The following is a 17321-nucleotide window of genomic DNA, read 5'->3' on the forward strand; positions in this document are numbered from 1 at the left end:
TAAAAAGTCTAACACAACAAGATGCGATGAAAATCATTTATAAAATTCAATCAATACAAACATGAAACAATTCAAGTTAAACAAAAGTTTTTAAAAGACAGATGAAATCGTCCTTACAATGAGTTATTTTATGCTAATAAATTTTAATTAAATATTTTGTATGTCCATATTGCATCCACGTCAATGATTTGTGGTAATGAATCTCTAAGCTGTTATTAAAGTCAATAAAAAAATTCTTCAAAATATGATTTAGATTAATAAACTGTTATTTCTGGATTATTCCGCACTTCAAATCAGAATTAATCTGGATATTTGGATATTTGAAAAAATAATATTAAAGGATAACATGTTTTAAAGGTGTGTGAAAAGAGCGACAATAGAAAGATAAACTATCCATGGTTTCCATATGAGGGTTTATGCTCTCTTTGTTTCTTTCCACCCAACTATAAAATATAGTCCCTACTGAATCATGCATTTCTTTAAATTTGTTTCAGATAGTATAAACTATCATCATATAAAATTCATGTTCATTAAATCATGAACGGGTTTGAGATTTGCAACATTAAATTTAGCAAAACTATTAAAATACTATTGTTGTTGATTGCGAAAGCGCCAGTTTAGTAAAATTTTCTTACGTTAATAAATATACAGTTGGTAAATACATTTAAAAAGATACTTACTGCATCGGTTAAAGTGTATTCAACTGACATCTGATAGGATTCATAAGCTTCATTTTCAATGTTAGGAAATGGTACGTCTATGAAGAAAAAGCAGAAGATATTAATTAATTAATATTAATACTATTAGTATTTTAACTTAATCGACACATATATAAAGAAAAAGCGAGTAGTAATTTGGCCAAAAATTTTAACTAACCACAGGCCATTAAACCACCAAAATCGTTTATTTACAAAGAAGCACCTTTCACACCCTAAGTCCTCAAAATACAATAAAAGCAGCCGCATGACGATACTTATTAACTGCAGTTAGTTTCCAGCTCATACAATAAATCAAACAAAAGCCTTATACAGCAAAATGCATCTGTATATCTCTACTAATAATAAAGCTGAATGTGTGTGTGTGTGTGTGTGTGTGTGTATATATGTGTGTGTGTATGTGTGTGTGTGCGTGCGTGTGTGGGTGGGTGGGTGTGTTGGCACTCTACAGGTCGGATCGTTTGATCTATAGTTTCCATACTGGAAGGTGAGAGTGGCATTTCGGTGTTTTTTAAAATTTGAATTAGAAATTTAATAATTAAAAATTAAATTGTACTTTTCTGCTTATCCGTGTTACTGTCAGAAAATATCACTGCACACAAATAAATTTTACACTGTTTCAAAATTTTAAAAATTGTGTTTTAAATGACACTAATTTAACAGTTGTGCAATTTTTTCTTCTTCTGAATTTTGTCAGTTTTTCAAAAATACTTTTTTGTTTGATTTCCAACAATACTTTATATTATTGCCCTGAAATTCAAACAGTTTTTATTGCTTTAAAAATATTAAATCGCGTGATTTTTTTCCACTGCTGAAGGCGAAGGGGGAAAGGATTTTGTTTTATATCTATGTTCTTTACTAAGCAAATAAAAAAGTGAAGTAGTGAAGTAGTGAAAAAGTGAAAAGTACAATATCGCGAAATTTAGAAGGTAGATTAATTGGATCTTTACGTTTTTAGCAGCGCTATGAAGCTATGGGACAGTCTCTATTATGAGACTTCATGTACCCGAAAAATAGAAAATAAGTAAAACAGCTGAAGTAACACGTCTAGAATGTCCGATAATTAGGCGGAATCATGGACATGGATATGAAATATATTATTAAACGATTTATCTGAAATCAAATATAACCAATATTCTGGGGATATCGAATAGTTACTTTAGCCGACCTGCTGGTTGTCGGTGATAACTAGTATACAATGAAATATTTTGAAAAATAATCTCTATTCTGTAAAATAAGTGATATCGTTGAATGAGGTATGATTGTTCAGGAAAGGTTGAGATTGCGCCAACTGGGGTAAAAATGCCCCAGAAAAAAAAAGGTTTTTTTTTTTTTGAAAATATTTTGAATATATGAAAATATGTAATTAGCAGCATAGTAATCAAGAAGGCAAGAGGATATAAATGTCCAGGCGCCAGTCTTAGGGGACACTGTCAAACATTAGTATGTTTATCACATTTTACAGACAAATATGATAATGGGGCGAAACAATATTCTGAACTAAGTGCCATTTATATTTCGTTTAACTGCTAACAAATAAGGGGGAGGGGAGGATAAAATTATGCTCCTATCACCACTAACTACTTCTACGCCACTGCACGTAAGCACTTTTAACTCATTATACAATGCTAAGTTACGTTGGAGCTTTGGTGAGAGCAGACATTTGTTTGTTTCGGACAGCTATCCAATATGTAAAACATTTTAGGAGTGTTTTGAAAAGACAAACTTTATGATAAATCAAAACAGCAAATAATGCAAAACGGTTAGATTTACAGAGGAATGTACACAGAAACGTCAGATGTGTTTATAAGACACTGTATAATCTAATGTGAACTGACCAATTTCAGTCCTCATTGTCCAAAATAGAGATGCAGTGACAATAGAATACAGATGAGCAGCGTTATTGAGATTATTGGCGAGGATTTAGTGTTTGGGGATAGTTAATGGAATTAAATCAGGTAGTCCTGCATTTTTATCGTGAAAGTTTTCCAAATATATGCTTATCCAATCAACAATCGTTTTGACGTTAGCGTCAGAGGTTCTGTGAAACTATTTCAAATACTATTATTGTTTGTTGTGAATTCTCAAGTTTCATAAAAACCTTCTCTGTAAGTGTTGAATAGTTTTGTATTGAGCCATGCATATATTTGAAAGACGTATGGCAGCCTTATCAAGAATTATTGATTCCTTTATATCTATTAACTGCTTTAAATAGTAACTGCTTTCGTTGTTTTTAAATGTTTCTTAAAATATTTAATCATCACTTTAACTATCACAGAAATATAACCGACATTCATTAGAAATCAGATAGAATCTAATGAAAATGCATGTTTCATAAAAAAAGAAAGTCTTTTATTTCCAGGAACTTTTTAAAGTCTTATATACGGATATGTTTGTTTATATATACTAACAGGAAAAAAAGCAAATGAAGAACTCACCTAATTTTCCGCCTTCTACATTGCATTGCGCTTGCACAAAAGCGCATAAGCTACCTAAGACAGCTAGAACAACCCAACTTCTCATGTTTGGAAGTTGTTTGTACCTAATCAGGGAAAAAAATTATAATTAATGAACTAAATAATTAATTTATTTGAAACATTGTATGCAAATGAGTACACACATTTCCATCGATTTGTCAAAATACAGCCATTAAATTCTTTTGTTTTATTCGAATGTTTTCTCTGAAAAAAAAATTGCGTAAGATAGCAAATTTTCAAATGCAGTTTTGTAATTTTTCAAGAGTACGAAATACAGAAATTCTACCGCGTGTGTCAACTGTAACCAATTAAATAAATGGCAGAATTTAAAAAAAAAATGTTTATCATTTATATTTTAGAATATTTCAAGTCTGCGATAAATTAATTCTATTTGTATTAAATGATATTCTCTCAGTACCTTTGCGATTTGAAAATAAAATTGTAATTTATAATCGAATATAGAAAAATAATGTTGTATCTTAATTTCTAGAATTGGGTACACTTCATTTAAAGCTTTATTAAAGGAAAATAAAAAGTTTAGTCATTTTCAAATCAGTTTATATTTGTCATTAAAAAAATTTATGTCAAAAGGATCCAATTTACAAACAAATTAAGAGAAAGCTTAACATGGTAGTTAAATTTCAGTTAGGCAAGTTCTCTAATACAAGATTTATACGGCGATGGATCTTGTAAATTTTGGTAATAATTCAGATAATCGCTGACAACACTGGAGCTGGCACTCATTTTCTAAATTTCTGCAATACACCTTTAGAAAGATATTTGATCATGGAAGATTCAATATCATAAAATTGAGACTAGTGACTCAGCAGCCAAAGGGTCCGGACAATATTTTTCGGAAGCACTTTGTAGATAATACGTTAATATGTTTGTATAACTTTTTTAACATTGAATATGATAAAAAAGTGAAAATATAATACTACATACAGGACACCATTTTCATTTACTAGATCACTGGTGAAGACCCTTTGAAGGGGTCGAAAGCAAACATATTATGCTCTAGGCTCCTGATATCTCTCTAGACAACTAGAGTTACCATACCTCTGGTATAACACGATATCAGATGCCTTTGATATATTTATACAGTTATAACTAATGACAAATTATGCCAAAACTTGCCTTTTTTTATGATACACATTAAACTTGCGACCAAAGAGCGCAGTTAGTATTAGTTTTTTCCCGAGTCACATCGTAGGTGATATGCATAAATATTCCAGGAATGTATTTAAAATTTCTGTTCATTGTTAATATGTAAAATTTTCGATAATATAACTGGTCAATCAGCCTTGAAAGACTGTACACCAAGTCTTTATCTCTTCAACAATTTCTATAGAATAAAATTCCCATTCTAAAGTCGATTATTCGCCAGCTTCATTTTAACTCCCCACGATGACCTGCCTATAAGCGAGGGGCGAAAGCCCATTCCAAATGGTGCAATGGGAATTATTAACACACTGTGATCAAGTTTTATGATCATTTGCGTACTGTGATCCTTTCTACAAACAAACGAAACTATTATTTTAAATTATATTTGTAATGCATTCTGATTAGTTATCTGTGCTTCTGAAGTGAGGAAATTAATTGTTAGTTGATGAGTTGAATCTGGGGGGGGCATAAACTACTGTACGAAATAAAAATTGACGAAATCTATACAATGGATGGGATTGAAGGGTTGTGTCATTTTTTTCCCGAGAGAATATATGGTGAAATAAAGCTTTTGAGATTTCTCTTGAAAATGGAGGAAGATGAGGGGTAGGGGATCACTAATCACGTGCCAAGGGATGATAAGCTCCATGTAAAATAAACGAGCTTAGATTAGTGGTTTGGACTGGGAGACTGGTTTTTTATTTTCTTAATTATTTAAAATATATTGGCGAAATCATTCCAGTAGATATCGAAAGCTCTACGAAAGTTTTATTTTATTATATTCCCCTAAAACTGAGAACTGTGGGAATAAGCAACCATTGATGATGTGTTTAGAGATCATGAGATTTCATTTGAAATGAAAAGTTGTGTAATCGATTAGGGCTGCAGAGCTATATCTTGGGTTTTTATTTATTTATTTATTTATTGCTTTCTGAAATGAAAAGTATACGAAGAAAAAGTGTATTGTAATCTTCAAAAAACTCTATATCCAGATTTTGATGAATCATGTTTCAGATCTCTCTGAGTTCCCCTCCCCCCCCCCCCCCAAAAAAAAATTATAATTATATTTGTTGTTCAGTTTATCTGTGAATATGATTACTCATAAACGCTTTGAGCAAGACAGATGAAATTTGTTATGTGGCTTTAACATCAAATTTTCAGATTACTATTGAATTCTGAACGAAATCCATTCAAAGGAAATCTGTTAAAGGATTATCCGACAAAATGAAAAGAGCTAAACGGATAAAATTTGGTACACAGATTTAACATCTAAAATGTAGATACTTATCAGATTTGTAATCCAATCTGTCAAAGGGTTGATCGTCTATTTTTTGTACTTTGCAAGCATGTAAAAGCGACAACTCAAAAACGGAATGACTTAAATATATAAAATTTGATTATGTGACTTTACGATTACACTTTTAACTTTTAATCACGAAATAATCTTAGCTTATTTATGATCACAGTTGTAGACTCTTGATTATAATTTTTAGTTTCAATTGGTCTGAAAAAAGGTGTCTATAATACACATTCGGTGTTTTGATACTTGTGAATTGACCGCATCCCAATGATTAATCGCCCCCAAAAAATTGCCGGAGATTGCACATTAATAAGCCTTTCATAACTATAATTCTTCATGGGTTAAAATAGAAATCATTTAATGTAAAATATACTAGGAAGTTTAGGGTGGACAACTCCAGCTGCTTTCCTGGAGAATGTAATTTAAATGTAGATAGAATGTAGATTTTAATGTAGAATAATTTAAATTTCTCTTAAAGGCTGATAGAGAAAAGGCCAAGAGATCATTGCTGATATATTTATAAGTCAACTTTCATGTGGAACAAAAATTAATTAAAATTCAACCATTGTCTGCGATCGAGGGAATTGGTTCTTTGATTATTTTAAATATGCTAAATTGATTAATGCTTCATTTTCGTATTTATTTTCTTATTTTAAAATAGAAGACTTTAGAAAGAACTTTTTATTTTATTAGAGCAGGGACTCATTGACACAAAAAGAAATTTGTTTTATTTAAAGACTATTTAGTATTTTAATTGATAACGACCATAGTATAAAGTTTTGATTATTTAAAATATATGAAAGTCATTTTTCACAATATATAAGGGGGGGGGGATGGCCTGGTGGTTAGGTCTCGGCTTCGGAACCGGAGGCTCCAGGTTCGTGACCCGACTCCACCGAAGAACCGTCGTGTAAGGGGGCCTGTTGCACGTTAAATCCATCATGACCAAACGTCCTCCCACTGGTGTGATGTGGTGTGGAAAGGGGGGCGTCAGCTCAGGTGTCATCCTAGTCATCTGACCGCGGCTCAAAATTACGAGGTCCGTCCCAAAATAGCCCTAGTGTTGCTTCAAACGGGACGTTAATATACCCAAAAATTAAAAAAAAAACACAGTATAGAAATTAATACACTGAACTACATTTTTCTCATTATTTTGGTGTAATAATATTAATATAATCAACATCATTGTGTTTTATTGTTCAGGACACTGTATAAAATGAGTTTTAAGTTTTATTAAAAAATAATTGTTTATTCACAAATTAAAATAAAAATTTAAGAACAAAAATATTTCAGGAAATAAAATAAAGATATAAAATTAGAAAATTTCATATGCATCAATATTAAATATTCACAGAAAGCAGTGGAAAGAAAAATTGGTTTAATATTTATAATTCCAATTAATATAAAATTTAAAAATCACGTAATATATCTACAGACTTAAAATTTATGCACATTACCATATTCTTCAATCTACATTCTAAATCCCTTGAATGGAAACACCATATGAAACTCGTTGATCGAATTACAGAATTTTTAATATTTCAATTAAAAATGGATGTAATTTAAAAGACGAAAATTATCTACATACTCCGCCTCCAAAATAAAATGCGCCATCTAATTAACAATTTAAATAAATTCGAGGTTCAAGGCGGTATTGTACAAACTGAAACACAAAATCTTTCTTTGGTTATAACATTTTGAATGAAGATAGTTAGATAAAATATTTGTCGTTACATAACTCTGCCCTCAAAGTTATTTTTGTACATTATTGAGCAAGTGACGCAGCTAATGTTTGAGTGAATTATTATTATTATTATTATTATTATTATTATTATTTAAGAAATGGGGCTAATAAGAGGAAAATTGCGATTTTATAATACCATGAAATGAAATACGCCATTTCTGTTCAAAAGGAGTTTAGACATTGTTATGGTTGTTTGATGCACCATTTCGTGAAAATCAAACATTGAAGGTTGGGACAAAAGATATTGTAATGTTACATAACAAATATTGGACAACTTTTGGTGAGAAATAGAATACAAATTTTGACATTTTTCAAACTACAATGGAAACATACATTGAAATTGAATGAGATAATTTGTCTAATTACAAATTTAATTAAAAGCTTACAATTTTCAATAAAAATCTTGTCTAATTATGACAGTTTTTGCGCAATTAATTTTTATAATTGTGTAAAACTCTTGGTTCATCCTGTGTGGTTTTTGATTTTGCGGATCAGTGCGTTTACAATAAATATAAACAAAAAAATACAAGGTGACCGAGAATTCTCGTGCATATTATGTGGAAGAATAATTTTGAATATTTGTGTTTCTTCGATGCCGTATATCTTTAACGTAACTCATAAAGTTTCATTTCACAATACGGTTATTTTTCAGAATCCGATAGATGGCGCTATGTTTGTTTTGATGATGACATAATAAGAACATTTCATTTAATAGTCATATCTTATGATTTTCAAAATTAGATTTTTTTTTATGTGGGGGTATGGAAATTGCACGATTGCAGAATGTGTAGGACAGCATATCCCAATTGCTATTCAATCAATAATTCCTCAAGTACATGCCATGCCATAGCTAGCCATAGCCAAGTACATGAAACTGAGTACAGTCTAAGCTGTACTCAGTTACTATATGTAATCAAAGGATCTCACACTGGAATGTATTAACCTTACCAGTTTTAGTGTAATTATTAAGCCTCTCACTCACCATTCAAAATGTGCATCATTCTGACGTTTTATTTATTTATTTTTCAATTTTGATTGTTAAAAACGCCTACAGAATGGTAAAAAGATGTAGATTCATTTTTTCAGGGACATTCAACTTAAAAATAATTGTATGTATTTATTTTTTTGGTGCAATAAACAAGAACATGTATTAAGTTAATAATTATGCATCTTTTCCGAGTGCAAAGACTTAAATGACATTCTGTTTATTTACCATAGATTTAATTTTAGAGAATTCCTAAATCTGTTCAAGATTTTTCCTGTATATTATGCAACAAAAAAGTTATAAAGCAAAATTAAATTTATTTAAATTTTTCACACACCTTTTCTTTTTGGAGATAATAAATTTTAATACCGTTTCCCAAATATTAAACCTTCGAAAACGCCATAATATTAATTCTTTAATTCATATTTAATATAAAAATTTAGTATTTTTTATTAAAAATTATTACAACTTGTATATCAACAAAAAATTCAATAAATATTTTTAACAAAACGTCCCTTACCTGTTGATCAAGAAACTGTATTCCCAAAGCTCGCCTTCTCCGTTGTTCTCACATCCACTAGGTGAAAGCGAGTACGCCCCTTCAGTCGGATAGAAGACCAGATGCTTCGCCTTATCAAAATCGTACCTTTTGTGTCAGTTATCGGAGTAAAAAAATGGAATTGATAAAAAGCCTTGTTCTAATTCTTACTTTTGTTCTATGTTCCTTCTTTTTAAGTAGAAAGGTTAACAGTGACATTAGATTAACTTTCGATAACGATATATATCACTGGGGTGGTTTGGGGGCGGATTTTCAGTTTTGAAAAATATCGAGCATTCCGATGTGATGATAATGCGGAAGCATTTTAAAAGAACTCTCACTGATATAATTATTCCTGGAATACATTCCATAAATCAGCTCTAAAATAATTAGCATTTATATACTAAAAAAATAAAATAGAACGGAAAAAAGTATTTCTAATTCAGAACTAATGTAATGTAATAATGTAATTCGAAAAATTATTGCATTATATTGAAGAGTGTCGAGTTTAAGTATCCGATTTATCTAAAAGTTGTAATTTATATTTTTAGCGCATGATTTCAATAAACTGAATGCAAAAAAATGGAGACAAGCGTGGTTTGGCTTGGCTTATATTTACGTCTCGTTTTGAGGCAACACGAGGGGTGCTTTAGGAAAGGATTCGCAATTTTGAATCGTAATAAGATGACGAGAACCATAACTGAGATGGCATTTTTGATCTGAAGTGGTGGCACTATATGCTATTCAATTTTTTTTTCTCATTTATTTAAGCCTGTCATTCGAAAGCCATCGGACCTCACACAGTATCAAATTTAAGCACCCGGTTTATCTAAAAATTGTAATTTACATTTCTAGCGCACAATTTTAATAAACTGATTGCAGAAGAAAAGGAGACGTGTGGTTTGACTTGTGTTGTTATATTTACGTCCCTTTTTGAAATAACACTAAAGGTGCTCTGGGAAAGGCTTCATAATTTTGCATGGTGGTCAGATGACGAAAGCAATACCTGAAATGGCATTCTTGATCTGAAGTGGTGGCACTGTATACTTATACTATTTAGTTTTTTTTTTTTTTTTTTTTTTTTTTGTCTGTTTGTTTAAGCATGTCGTTCACAAGCACTCCATGTTACCTCCATGAGCCAGGTTAACATGGAAATTATAGTGCCTCAAAACCCGGGGGAGTTTTCTATCTACGAAAATAGAATGGGACCGTCCCTTCATTCAGAGTAATAACAGGAGAGGGATGCCTATTGAGATATAAGTGAAATGTCCGTCCAATTTTTCACACTAATAGGACACCATGTGGTTGTCAGTTGCTATTTGAGAGAACGATTTTTTTTAAAAAATTGTTGTTAATTGCCAAATTTATACTCATTGGTATTTCGAAGATTCTAAAAACTTTTTTTTATATGTGTTCACCTTATCGTTGTTATTTAATTAATAGCAAATTTAAAAAAAATAAAATAGGTTAGATGAGTCAAACATAAAACATTATCATCTAAAATATTTCAAGCTAGAAGTTCGAATCATCTTTAAATTTTTTTCTCAAGAAGTATATTGCTTACTTATCATGTGTCAAATCGTTTAATGACAAAAATGAAATTATTTTAAATTCACTATGACGGAAAAATTTTCGTCTTAATTTTATAAGAAACTTTATATAATGTATAAATATTCATCGAAATATAAACACTTTTCAAATGTATAAAACGACACTGAATTGGCGATGTAAAATATAAATTCATATTTTTACGTGTTTTTAATAACGTCGTTCAATTAGTTATATAGAATTGCTTGATTTATCAATATTTTCTTACTTTTATAAAAATATCGATTTTGTTTACAGTTTTCATTTTTCACGAACAATTCAGAATGAAGCGATTTATAATTTAAAATAATTTACTTTATTTTTATAAAAGAATTTTATATCTTAAGACAAATTTTAAATGTAAGTAGGGGCATAGCACTTTAAAGCAAAAAGTTTTCTGCATTAAAAAATAATTAAATGTGCAAAATTAAGCATGTATATTTAATTTGTTAGTTTTTGCATTTCCTAACAGGAATTGTAAAATGATTTTTTCTATTATACATTCAGATATATAATTTTAATAAAATTTAAATTTATGAAAATTTTATTTTAAAAAATGCAAACAGTATTTCTAAAATAAAGAGCAAACTTCTAAATTTCGATCCAAAACTGTATAAAATATTTTCATATATCTATATATATAACATTTTATTTAGAAAAAAAAATGCATTTTTATTTAAAGAAGATACATAATAACGCCAAAAATACAATTTGAGAAGAATGTTATTTTATAAATTTTTTATTGATTTATGTTTTAAAATTAAGTTGAAATGCATCAAATTTTACTTTATTTCGAAATTACATTCATTATTGATGACGTCGTGTCCGCGTTACCACGGAAAGGGGGTGCAGTAGCGTCTGAGGGTAAAGACCCCTGAGCACCCGAGGGCAGAAGTCTGACTTCTAGCTCATATGAAGATGAAACTCAGACATTCGCTTGCACAACCCCTTTTTACAGGGGGGGCACATTCACACACACCACAGATAGAACATAGATGAAGAACAGCCATGCCCGACCCGAGATGCCCAGATTATGGGGAAGATGCGCTACCTCTATGCAAGGACGCCGGCATTATTGATTTTAACTGTATTTAGCAATCAACATATTTCTCTAAAATATGCTGATAATAAAATGTATAAATCGTGAAAAACTAAGGGGAGAAAAAAAACAATAAATGGCAAAAAAAAAGAAGATAATTTTATAATTTCTAACTTATTTTCTTTAATAAGGCAATAAAGCTACCAATCTAAATCATAAAATCGGGTCATTACATAATTTGGATATCATATATGCATAATATATAATATCAGATTTCGAAAAAAAATTTACTGACTAGAGATAGGAGTCCTGTTCCATGCGTTAAAAAAAATAGTAATTTTTTCTTTTTTTCACGACTGCTGACAGGCTTTTCTGCCATCTCTCCCACGCAGTTCATCTCTTCATGAGCACCTGGACCCGATTTAACCAAATTTTGCACTGTGTTATTTAAGACTTTTCGAAATCTAAAAGTTAATTAAATTTAAATTAATTAGAAATTAACCGAGATTTTGCATATTAACTTTAAAGAAAATTATCCTAAAAATGTTTTTATACCATATTAAAATTTAAGATTTTACCTTTTCAATTATACTTATTTCATTTCAGTGCAATTTTTCCTTCAGCTTTTATTAATTTTTCAAAATTTAATTAATAATCGAACAGATGCTGCTGATTATGAAATAAGGAAATGTATAGATATTCTGTTACAAAGTAACGATAAAATTTTGAATCGCATTTAATTTTGACATATCTATTTATTTTTAAATGCTTTTAGTAATGATTTTTTTTTTCTTAGTTTTAAAAGAATTCTAAAATTTATTTAATTAAATTAAAAAATTACTGTGCTATTAAATCTCCTATCATTTTTATCTAGATTTTTATGAAGTAATTAATTACTAATAATCTGATGGAGAAGATAAAAAATATTAAGAATGAAAGTACTTTAATCCGGAGTAAAGCCAGATATATTAGTATATAAAAATCGCTATATTACTAATATACCTGGCAAATTATTATAAGGGAGTTGTCTCCCTAAAGATTTCTCACATACTCTCTAATAAACTTGTCCTACCAGAGAACGCCTTACATGGAATTGTGTATAATAGTTAAGAAATATTAACTTTTAACGTGAATTTAGCATCTTTACTGAATCTATAATATAAGTTATTTCGCGATTAATCCCTGGCATGCGTTACTGGAATCCAAAAATCGAATTTATGTTTTAGACAGGTATTTCTCAACCGATCGAAACAAAAATCAAACGCAAAACTGCACTTGTAGTCACAAAATCCGATACCAAATTTGATATACAGGGTGGTCCAAAAAAAACTTCCCCTATATATGAAACCCTAGCGGCCTATCCGCTCAACCAATCGAACCAAAATTTCAGACATGGTTGTTTGAAGGTATGCGCTGGAGATTGTGATGATTCTAAACAACACAGAGCTCACGGTTACGGTTACAGTGAGAGAATTTCGAAATTTTCGTATGGCAACACCCACTTTTTCCTTGCGCAAATTGATCAGCGTATTGAAAAACCACAAATGGCGTTGGAACGATTAGCGTGTGACGAAAATTAGCGGCGTGAATCATTTAGAAAGAAGAGCATTATAAAAGACTAATGACAACACAGAGAAAAGGCGCTTTGACGCACCTAGCATAATTCACAGGGTTAAACAGGAGCAACGAAATGCCATTAGTGACATTGCATGGATGCAAGATGGGGATCCTCCACACGTCACCCAATGTGTTCGATCAGTGCTGCAATAACACTTTGGTGATAGAGTCATCTCTCATAAGTTTGCGGTTTCGTGGCCACCGCGATCCCCCGACCACACTTCTATGGATTTCTGCTTCTGGGGTTATCTGAAATCTAAGGTGTACACGCCTGGTCCACGAGATGTGTCAGAATTGCAAGATGTCATAACACGTGTGAAGTTATGCAGATTCCTTCTTTCATGTTACGTTCGACATTGTTGTCCACAGTCTTCCGAATGCAATGCGTTGTCGCCTGCGAAAGCGAACACGTTGAAAACCTGTAATTATAACTTTCCACTCCAATAAAAGCATTTTTTTCTTTCCTCTCTGTACTGTCATTAGTCCTTTATAATGCTCTTCTTTGCAAATGCTTTACGCCGGCAATTTTCGTCACACGTTAATCGTTCCAACGTCATTTGTGGTTTTTCAATACGCTGATCAATTTGCGCAAGGAAAAATTGGGTGTTGCCATTCGAAAATTTGGAAATTCTCTCACTGTAACCGTAACCGTGAGCTCTGCGTTGTTTAGAATCATCACAATCTCCAGCGCATACCTTCAAACAACCATCTCTGAAATTTTGGTTCGATTGGTTGAGTGGATAGGCTGCTAGGGTTTCATATATAGGGGAAGTTTTTTTTTTGACCACCCTGTATATAAGTCACTGCGTCTGGGAATTATTGAGTTTACATGTTTCTGAAAATACAGACCGCCAGACAGTCAGCCCCCTCATTAGATCTGGCTCAAAATTTGACAGGTATCTACACTATCGATGTGAAATCTGTGTACAGAATTTTATTTATCTAGCTCTTTTCGTTTTGCATTTATCGTGTTAACTTATATTCGAATAATCGGACAGATGGACTTCTGAAAAGATTGTACTCAAAATTTGATTAAAATCTGCTAATTCTGAGTAAAGACCGTGTACCAAATTTCAACCTAGCTCAAAGCGTTTTTGAGATATCTTTGTCACAGATAGACAGACGAACGGACATTTTCCAAAAATGTGTGTTTTCGAACTCAGAGAAGTCTAAAGCATAAAGATTCGTCAAAATATCGAGTTTGAATTTTTTTGACGATATTGCTATACTGTCTCTATAGTAGATACACGAGAGAGTGAGTAATACACTGCTGAATTAATACTAGAAGAATTCGAAGCAACAATGACTAACTTAGGTTTTCAAATACATAAAACAACTAAACAATCAAAAACAGCAATGAGCAACAAAAAAAAAGAGCAATTATAAATTTTCTCATTATTCATTATTTACTTATCTTTTTAATTCTAAAACTTGATCTGTTAAAAACAAATGAAAGTATTCTATTTCTACCTCACTGAGCATTCAGATTAGACTTCATGATTTGCATTTTATCTCCAATATCACAATTGTAGTTCTTATCATTCTAAACAGATTGTGTTAATATAAAATAAAAAGTAGAAACACTATTGTTTGCTACAGATTGAAGTTCGTTACAGGATTTCATTCGTTATTTATTGTGTGTGGTGAAACGATATATATATAACTGATATCATATCTTTATTTATTTTTTAATCTACAAATTTTAGATGCGAGACCTCCTCCAAAAAAAAAAAAAAAAAGCAGTAAGGAATTTAACGTCATATGTACCATATATTTAGCAAACATAAAAAGAGTATAAAATAGAACAGTGAATTACAATCAGATTTACATTTTTTCAATTCCTACTATTAGCTCACGCTCTCTCTATATATCTTGTTCAAATTTTCAATCGTTAATAAAATGCTTTTTATTCATCCACTCAAGTTCAAATATATTTTTTTAAACTTTTAGTGAATGACACTTGATGTTAATACAGTTTTTTTTGAAATATTAATTAATTAATTAAATTTGTCCTGTAATTTCTATTTGGTCGCCAAGTTTGTCACCAATTTTGAAATTATTTAATAAAAAGTAACCAAAATAAAAATAATAATAAAAAAAAATGTTGACCTAAGTAGGAATTGACTTTAAAAAATTTTTTGTTTTATATATTACTTGTTTGGTTTTATCTAAAAAAAGTTTTAACTATCTAAAATAAATTTTTAAAAAAGTGATATAAAATTTTCTTTAGAAAGCATGCATTTATTAGCTCACTAAAAATATTTTAAATCCAAAATATGGAAAAAAGCCAAGCCAAAATCGTAAAAAAATGAGACATTGTTATTTATATTCTGAGTAAAATGGAATTTTAATCATATTCGTTCCCTCAAACATTGGTTAACGAATCATCGATATCACTTCTTACAGATTTATCGCATTTAACGTATTAATTATTAAAAAATAAATATTTCTAAAAAAAATTAAATAATTAAAAAAATATTATAAAATATAATTCAAAATTATTTAACAGTACATTCACTAAATATATAAATGAAATAATTTTAAAAATCATGCATCACAATTTAGTTAATAAGATCACTTATTAGACATTAAAAAAAATTTTCCATTGGATATCAAGCACTTTTGCTTTTTACTCGTATATTTAGCACAGTAATCGTCAAAAAATTTGAACTAGAGATTTTGACGAATCCTCGCTGAATTGTAAGACCTCTCCGAGTTCGAAAAACACATTTTTTTGGAAAATGTCCGTCTGTCTTACCGTGACAAAGATAGCTCAAAAACGCTTTGACCTAGACGGTTGAAATTTGGTATACGCTCTTTACATCAAATTTACAAAAAATATCAAATTTCGGGTAAAATCTATTCAGAGGAAGTCAGTCTGTCCAGCTGTACGAATATAAGTTAACACGATAATTACAAAACGAAAAGAGCTAGATAGATAAAATTCAGTACATAGATTTAATATCTATAGTGTAGACATCTGCCATATTTTGAGCCAAATCCATGTAAGGATTGACTGACTGTCGCTCTGTACTTTCAGAAAAATTAAACGCGATAATTAAAAAAACGCAATGGCTTAAATATATCAAATTTAGTATCGGATTTTGTGAATACAAGTTCGGTTTTGTATCAAATTTCTGTTTAAATCGGTTGAAAAAAATGTGTTTTCAAACACTAATTCGATTTCTGAATAATATTATCTTATCCCAGAGAATAATCGCCAAATAACTCGCCAAGGATGATAAGACAGACTCAGAAAAAAAATATTTTTGCCAAAAGTTAATATTTCGTTATTATTGTATATCAATGCCTTATTCTCTGGCATGACAAGTTTATTAAAGACTATGCAAGATAGTTTTGGGGGACTACTGCGGATGGTTTTTAAAGTCCCCTTTTCATACCATAATAAGCATAAATATATATTTTAATAATGAGGAGCAACCCCAGTGCTTTTTATATTCATGCTGAAACAATTTGTTTTCTTCTAGCCATAGATTTACTTTAGAAAATCTAAAAATAATATAGAAATGTAAATTTATTTTACATTTCTAACCATCACCTCTAATTTCTGAGTGGGGATTTGAGCGAATGTATTTTCGGCGTTTTTTGTAGTTTTCGGTATATATTTGTTTTCTATAATTTCCGTGTTTCTTTACTATACACCGTAACTCCATAGTTTTCACTTAATTTCTGTAGAAATTACGGAAATTCCGTAGCTGTTGGAGGGTATGCACATCCATAATACATTTTAATTTCTGATGAATTTTCAGAAATTTTTGATATTACATTCATTAGAACCTGAAAGCGTTTAATTTATTGTTTTCATTATCACTGGATTTTACGATTTTTGTTTTAATCTCCATATTTTTCTGAGTTAAAGCTCGATTTTTAAAAGCTGTTTTATTATGTTTCATAATTTACAATTATAATTATTATAGAATCTTTCGAACAGTTTTTTTTTTTTTTTCAAATTTTTTACCATACATATAGTATTTTCCGTATAGAAGTAAAATTAAATGATTATTCAACAACAAAGTTCTGAAATTATTAGAATACTATAATGCCACCAAGAACACAGAATTTTCAAAATTTCGGAAATCTAATTCTGGATCGGGATAAGAATGAAAAATCTATTACAAAAATCCATCTACACA

The 17321-nt window shown here is 30.3% G+C and overlaps 1 protein-coding gene across 1 annotated transcript in view; it reads right to left on the reverse strand.

Moving 5' to 3' along the window:
- The window catches only part of LOC129965917 (uncharacterized), a 46030-nt gene extending 36967 nt beyond the window's left edge, over positions 1 to 9063 (reverse strand). Inside the window, exons 1-3 of the mRNA XM_056080203.1 lie at positions 8907 to 9063; positions 3155 to 3258; positions 681 to 757 (exon numbers count right to left, since the gene is read on the reverse strand). Of these exons, the coding sequence (XP_055936178.1) occupies positions 681 to 757; positions 3155 to 3239 (162 nt within the window). The 5' untranslated portion in view covers positions 3240 to 3258; positions 8907 to 9063. The remainder of the gene's footprint in view (positions 1 to 680; positions 758 to 3154; positions 3259 to 8906) is intronic.
- Between the last annotated feature and the right edge of the window lie 8258 nt (positions 9064 to 17321).

Source organism: Argiope bruennichi, chromosome 1 (genome assembly GCF_947563725.1).
Source record: "Argiope bruennichi chromosome 1, qqArgBrue1.1, whole genome shotgun sequence".
NCBI classification, from domain to species: Eukaryota; Metazoa; Arthropoda; class Arachnida; order Araneae; family Araneidae; genus Argiope; species Argiope bruennichi.